The sequence below is a fragment of the Myotis davidii genome, unplaced genomic scaffold (assembly GCF_000327345.1).
Source record: "Myotis davidii unplaced genomic scaffold, ASM32734v1 scaffold6, whole genome shotgun sequence".
Classification (NCBI taxonomy): Eukaryota; Metazoa; Chordata; class Mammalia; order Chiroptera; family Vespertilionidae; genus Myotis; species Myotis davidii.
Window position 1 is genome coordinate 18,927,352 of NW_006383011.1, and position 7,561 is coordinate 18,934,912.

Consider the following 7,561-nt stretch of genomic DNA (forward strand, 5'->3'; position numbering starts at 1 on the left):
ATGAAAGTTGAAATGAACAATTACATATAATTTAAGAGTGAAGAGATTGTTTAAATTAGTAACATCCTGTTTTATTTCCCCTCAGAATAAAGCTTCAAGGCTTAGGTAAGATTGTTAGATACTGAATTTTAAACTCATGTTGTCATTAATTCAGAGCCATGATAATTCATGATATTAGTGAATACAAAGTTCTGTCTTTTGCTCCAACATGACATTAAGAAAAGACAGTATTTGTGCATAATCAACATTTTCAAACTAGAGGCCAGTTGGGGAGGGGGAGATACGTGGGAGTTTAATGACAACATGAGTTTAAAATTCAGTATCTAACAATTTGTGCAAGTTTCAGGTCTGTGAATTTTCTAAATAAAATAGAGCTCTGTTATCCAAGCTAAACAAAAGCTAAACAACTTAATGCTTGTTTTACTTTTACTATGCCAACAATGTATTCCTCCAACATTTCTCAATACTACACAGGAATTTTATTTTAGGACAGAAAAAAATTAAGTATAACTAAGTGTAATATTCTGGATCCTAGCTAAACCAAAGTACTTTAATATTTAGGTTAAAATGCTGGCTATAGCTAATATCCCACATTTCAATTCAGAGTTATCACTTTCTATGAACGCACAGACACAAAAATGAGCTTAACTTCTTTTTGGCTTCTTTGTACTGCTTGCTTACTCCTTTAAAAATTATTACTTACAGCTTTTGAAAAATCCAGGCACCCTACTCCACGCTCAAAAGTTCCAAGTCCAATAATCTGCAGTGTGGATAGACTAACTGAATCCCACACTCTGACATGGGGTTGCAGAGGCTGCAAGGGGAAAAACACAAGATAGGACTCACTGGTATATAGGTGGATGCCAATGAATACCACTACAACACAAAACTGTTTACTGTCTTTAAAAAGTAATAGAGATGGATAAATACCTAATAAAAAATAGCTACTACATTTAGACATGTCCTCAAAGAATCTTGAGCAGGTATTGTCTTCTCATACCATAAAAATAACGATATAACAACAGTAATAATAGTTGTAGCAGCAAATGATCTGAATATTTCTCAAGTGCTATATACTATTCTAAGTATATCACATGTATTAATCAGTTTAATCTTCATAATTCTATGAGCTATTTACTATTACAATCACCATTTCATAAATGAGGAAATTGAGATATGAAGATTTAAATAACTTGTCCAAAGTTACACAAGTATTAAAAGGTGGAGTTAGGATTCAGACCCAGGAAAATTTGCTCTGGAAACCCTGCTTTTAGCATTACCTTTATTCCTGGGAAAAGAATACTTTTTAAAATCAGTGCTCAATAAACTGCTAAGCAAACAGTTCTTAAAACAGAATCTGGAACTGGAAGGGGTCTTATAAGTCTTCAAATATAATCCCTCCAAGTCCTTTTCATGAAAGAAACAAGCCAGAGAATGCCATGAGTACAGTCATATATTTCTAATTAGTCATCATTAATATTCACTGTTGATCCTTATAAGTAAGGGATTTGTTATTTAAGCCTATTTAGTAATACTAAATAGCAACTAAAAATTTTAAAGTGTTATCAGTGCTACTCATATATAAAATCAATTTAGGGAAACTGCAGTACCTATAGCAAACACTGATAACGTATTCTATGCTAAAATATATATATATAATGCCCAGCCACCATGGCTCAGTGGTTGAGCCTTAATCTATGAACACAGGAGGTCGTGGTTTGATTCCTGGCCAGGGCACATGCCTAGGATGTGGGTTTGGTCTCTGGTAGGGGGTGTGCAGGAGGCAGCCAATTAATGATTCTCTCTCATCATTTATGTTTCTCTCTCTTCCCTCTGAAATCAATAAAAATATATTTAAGTTAACAATCTCATCAGTATTCCCATTTTTAAAAATAAGTAGTTTCCTTGAGCACACTTGTTTGTGTGTTTTTTTTAAATGTATGTTTTTATTGATTTAGGAGAGGAAGAGAGAGAGAGAGAGAGCTTCAATGATTAGAAAATCATTGATTGGCTGCCTCCTGAACCTCCCACACTGGGAATCGAGCCCATAACCCGGGCATATGTCCTGACCAGCAATCGAACCATGACCTCTTGGTTCATACATAAGTCAATGCTCAACCACTGAGCCACACCGGCTGGGCGAGAACACTTGGTTTTTAGAAAAAAATATTTAAGTAGTATAATTCTCTTTTGGTTTTTAGAATGTTTTTACATTATAATATTTTTCCTTGCTTATACTAGAAATCATAGTTAAATTTTAGAAGAATAAATTGAGATATAAAAGTTATCATCAATTTCATTCTAATAGTAATGTCACTAGGCACAGAAGGCATAAAACTGTGACACTCACCCTTCCATCTTTATCCACTCCAGCTATCTGTCCAGTTGCAATCCTAATTTTGTCAGGATGTACAGCAAGGCTAAAAAGCAGTATTAACAGCAATTTTAAATACAGGAATCGTAAGAAACAGCAGAAATATGCCTTAGTATCAACATTTTTCAAACAGTTTTTTAATCATTAAAAAATCTCTCAGTGACCTATTTCTTTTTCTTTAACAAATCAAATAAACATCAAGTATAAAAAGATTTCTAAGTTTTCAGTTGTACTTCTTGACAAATTAACAAAACACTAAATCTAAAGAAAATATTTATTCACAACTGTGCCTTAATAAATTAAAGTTTTCTTTTTTCCTTCTACCTACCCACCCTTCTTTCCCCTCTAGTAATCACCATGCTGTTGTGCTGCCTGTGACTATGAGTTTTGTTGTTTGCTTAATTTCTTCACTAAACTGTTTTCATATGTCCAAGTTCCTTTCTAGTTCTGCACCTATATACATATATATATATTTCACATGGTTTTATTACAGTGAAGATGCATAATGCATTGTAATTTTAATCTAGTATTAAAACATGAGCATTAAAGGGTTTCAAGATGGTGGCGGAATAGGTGGATCTTTCTTGCACCAAACTGGAAATAAAGCTAAACTGGGGAACATTCACCCTGAATTACCAATTAAAGAACAGTTGAAGAGGAGTCTTTTAAACAAGGAAGGGCAGAAACCACCTTGAGACTGAGAGGGAGGAAGGAAGAGAGAGAGAGAGAAACATTGATGTGAGAGAGAAATATCAGTTGATTGCCTCCTGTACGCGCCCTGAGTGAAGAGCAAACCCGCAACCTAGTACCTGTTCAACAGCTCGCAGGATATAGGTGGGATTTAGCCTCATAGTCAGCCAGCCTGAGGGGAGATCCCACCCACAAATGGGACAATAACAATCAAGATCTAATTACAAAAGGAGAACCAAAATAACCCATACAAATCAATACATGTGATACATCACATAAACAAAATGAAAGATAAGAATCACTGATCATATCAACAGATTCAAAAAAGCATTTGATAAAATCCAGGACCCCTTTATGATAAAAACTCTCAGTAGGTGGGAATACAGGGATCACACCTCAACATAATAACTAAAAACAATCCAATTTACAATTGCAACAACAACAAAAAAGGTACCTAGGAATAAACTTAACCAATGAGGTAAAAGACTTGTTTGTACTCGGAAAACTAAAGGACACTAAAGAAAGAAATAGAGGAAAATGCAACAAGTAGAAGCATATACTATGTTCATGGATTGGAAAAATTAACATCATTAAAATGTTCATATTACTCAAAGCAATCTATATAGATTCAACGTAATTCCTATTAATATACCAATGACATATTTCACAAATCTAGAACAAATATTCCAAAAATTTATTTGGAACCATAAAAGCCCCAAATAGCCTCAGCAATCTTGAGTAGCAAGAACAAAGTTGGAGGGTCACAATACCAGATATCAAACTATACTACAAAGCCACCGTAATCTAAATAGCCCGGTACTGGCACAAGAACAGGCATATAGATAAACTAAACAGAACAGAGAGCCCACAAATCAACCCACGCCTTTATGGTTAATTAATATTTGACAAAGGAGGAGCCATGTATAAAAACTCTACAGCCAATATAATGCTCAATGGGCAAAAACTAAAAGCATTTCTCTCAAGATCAAAAACAAGACAAGGATGTCCACTTTCACTACTCTTATTAACATGCAAAAAAAGTGCAACTAGACCATGAACTTACACCATACACAAGAAAAAATAAAAATGGATAAAAGATGTAAGTTGAGAAACCATAAAATTCCTGAAGAAAACACAGGCAATAACATTTCAGACATCTCTCAGAGCATTATTTTTGTTGATATGTTTCTGAGGGAAATATAGGAAAAAATAAATAAATGGGACTACATCAAACTAAAAAGCTTCTGCACAGGAAAATAAACCCTCAACAAAACAAAAAGGGAACCCACAATATGGGAGAAGATATTCACCAATGATTCATCTCATAAGGGGTTAATTTCAATATATATAAAAGAACCAATACAGATCAACACCAAGAAGACAGACAACACAATTAAAAATGGGCAAAGGACCTGAATAGACACTTCACCAAAGAGTACATATAGAGGGCCAATAGACATCTGAAAAAATGCTCAAGGTCACTAACCATCAGAGAAATGCAAATTAAAACTACAATGAGGTATCACCTAACATCTGTCAGAATGGCTACTATCATGAAATCAGCAAATGACAGGAGCTGGAAGAAATGTGGAAAAAAGGGAACCCTAGTGCCCTGCTGGTGGGAATGCAGGCTGGTGCAGCCACTGTGGAAAACAGTATGGAGTTTCCTCAAAAAACTAACAATGGGACTGCTTTTTAAAATATATATTTTTTTATCGATTTTTAGAGAGGAAGGGCATGAACCTGGGGGTTGCAGTTTGATCCCTGGCCCAGTCAGGGTTCATTCAGGAGGCAACCAATCGATAGTTCTCTCTCACATTGATGTTTATCTCTCTTGCCCCTTCTCTCCCTTCTTTCCACTCTCTAAAAGGCAATGCCCGTAACATCCTTAAATTCTGAGGTGTCCACAATAAATCATTTCCAATAAAACCAAGATTTTTACCCCCCCCCCAAATAAAAATGAGAGCATGAAATTAAAAAATGAACAATGTTAAATGATACCAACCATTTTACACAGTCTGTATGACCCAGGTAGTGCCGTTGAGTTCTCTCCTCATAATTAAATAGTACTACTACTGATGCTATGAAATAAACTATTTCCCCGGTAGGAAGAAGGTAAACATTAGCTCGACAGTCCTTTCCTCGATAACCATATCTTAAAAGAAAGAGTCAAGGTTTTAAACAAGCACAATACTCAAGGTGTTAAATTAACAATTTTTTCAAGGATACTTAAAGGTATCAGAAAGGTATAATGTAAGAGGACTGGCCTGGAATTTGAAAACTCATGTTTGCCAGTGTACTTGAATCTTTATTTCCCCCATTTAACAGACAAATAAATATAGATTGAGTTTCTGATGTGTCAGGAACAGAGCTAAACATACAAACCAATGTGAGGCCTATGTCCCTGGAGCTTAGGCTCTGGCAAAAATGACAAAAACAAACACCAATTATATCATTAGAAATTATGGGGGGAAAATAACAGCATGGTAGAAGAATAAAAGGACCTAAATGGAGAGAAAAAGAGAGATCAAAAGAAGGGCTATCTGAGAAAGTGACATTTATGCTTGACCTAAATGATAAAGCAGAGATTGCCAGGCACAGTTTGGTAGGCAGAGTATATGTTAAACAGTTGTACAGAATTATAGGATTGGAGAGATTTCCAAGCTAATTTCTGCCAAAAGGAGGGAATGGGGATGTAGGAGAACAGAGACAGAAAGCAGAGTTCAAGCTATTAGCTCCCTTCCCCTTCACTGTGAATTTCTTAGATGTTCTAAGAAAAGGGAGAATTTCTAAGTGAAATTAGGAGAGCACTGTTTCATATAGTCATTTTTTTTTAAAGTCTGGCTAAGAACACAAGTTAATTCTGGAATTAAAAGAACCTTGTTAATTTGAGCTCTTAATTCATATTTCCTAGGTTACAAAATACTTAACTGATGTTTTCTTATTTAATTCTCACAACAGGCCTGTGAGGTAGGGGTTATTAACCTCTATTTCAAGTGAAGAAAGTAAGTTTTCCTGGGGGTAAGTGGCAGAGCCAAGACTCAGACACTAGTCTTCCAATTCTAGTCCAATGCCTTTGCTATCACATCACAAATACCTACTGTAATGATCTTAAAATATTGCTTGCCCTATTCAAAGACATTAATTTGGGTGATTTTAAATTGCTAATAGCAAAATATATAAAATATATAAAAGGATCAGAGGCTGGTGTGCGTATTACATATACTTTCCGATGTAAAAATTGTTTTGATAGAGGGTCAGGTAAATGAATTTTCTTAAATGAAGCCAGCGTATTTGCTGTCATGGTAAAGAAAGGATACACCCACTCCAGTCTGAGCTTCTCAGGGGGCAGCTCTGCTCTGATGTCATCGTAGTTGTCAACATCAGAAGGAATAAACATTGTAATTGGCCGGCCTCGCATAAACATTTTAATATAGTCTCCTTCTGTTGAAACACAAGAGAAAAATTAAGTCAGAGATGTCTTTTCCGAATAACCACAGAAAAGTGATTAATGTAATGTGATAAAAATAGCTACTTTAGAGTTCTAGTCTTATTATATATCATTGTTTTTGTGTATAAAAATCTAGACCAAAACAGTGTAAGAAAAAACTATTTTTTTTCTTATATGAGAGTAACTATTTTCATAATTAAAATATTTCTGTGCATAAGCTGACACATTTCAACAAGGCCAGGAAGGTTGAGGTAGAAAAATGCAAAGAAAATAATTTTGTCATGAAGTTTTCCTAACAGCTGAAAAGAAGAGATTATCAGGGTAGACAACAACCATGTCTATCACACCATTTGATCAACCTACTGATGATTTAATGACTTACAAAAAATATAGTCTCAGAACATTCCAGAAGGAGAGGAGTCAAATACCCTCATAAGTCAGGATGGGGAGAGAGACTCAGAGCTCTGCTATACAAGGCTGCGAGAAGAGCTGGGAGGGAAAAGATGACCAATGTCCCTCACTTTACAATTGGGCCTACAATCAGCCTTGGGTCTAAGCAATTAAATTCAATTATAATACAACTAGGGGCCCGGTGCACGAAATTCATGCACTGGGTGTGTGTGTGGGGGGTGTCCCTCAGCCCAGCCGGCCCCCTCTCACATACTGGGAGCCCTCAGGCGTTGACCCCCATCACCCTCCAATCGCAGGATCGGCCCCTTGCCCAGGCCTGACGCCTCTGACAGAGGTGTTAGGCCTGGGCAGGGGACCCCCAGACCCCTCCGATTGCTGGCTCTGCCCCTTGCCCAGGCCTGATGCCTCGGCCAGAGGCGGAGACCCCCATCACCCTCCGATCGCCTGATCGGCCCCTTGCCCAGGCCTGACACCTCCGCCAGAGGTGTCAGGCTTGAACAGGGGACCCCCATCTCCCCCCGATCACTGGCTTTGATCCCCGCCCAGGCCTGAGGCCTCTGGCCCAGGAATCATGCCTGGGCAGGGGACCCCCCTCTCCCTCTCATCACTTGCTCCACCCCCCACCCCAACCTCAC

At 37.1% G+C, this 7,561-nt stretch overlaps 1 protein-coding gene across 4 annotated transcripts in view; it reads right to left on the minus strand.

The window, feature by feature from the left end:
- EML4 (echinoderm microtubule associated protein like 4) overlaps positions 1–7,561 on the minus strand; it is a 153,925-nt gene that overhangs the window by 42,720 nt on the left and 103,644 nt on the right. For all 4 annotated transcript variants that reach the window (XM_006778655.1, XM_006778653.1, XM_006778652.1 and 1 more), the window contains 4 exons: positions 6,385–6,508; positions 5,070–5,219; positions 2,351–2,420; positions 704–814 (listed from right to left, as the gene is read on the minus strand). In XM_006778655.1, the coding sequence (XP_006778718.1) occupies positions 704–814; positions 2,351–2,420; positions 5,070–5,219; positions 6,385–6,508 (455 nt within the window). The remainder of the gene's footprint in view (positions 1–703; positions 815–2,350; positions 2,421–5,069; positions 5,220–6,384; positions 6,509–7,561) is intronic.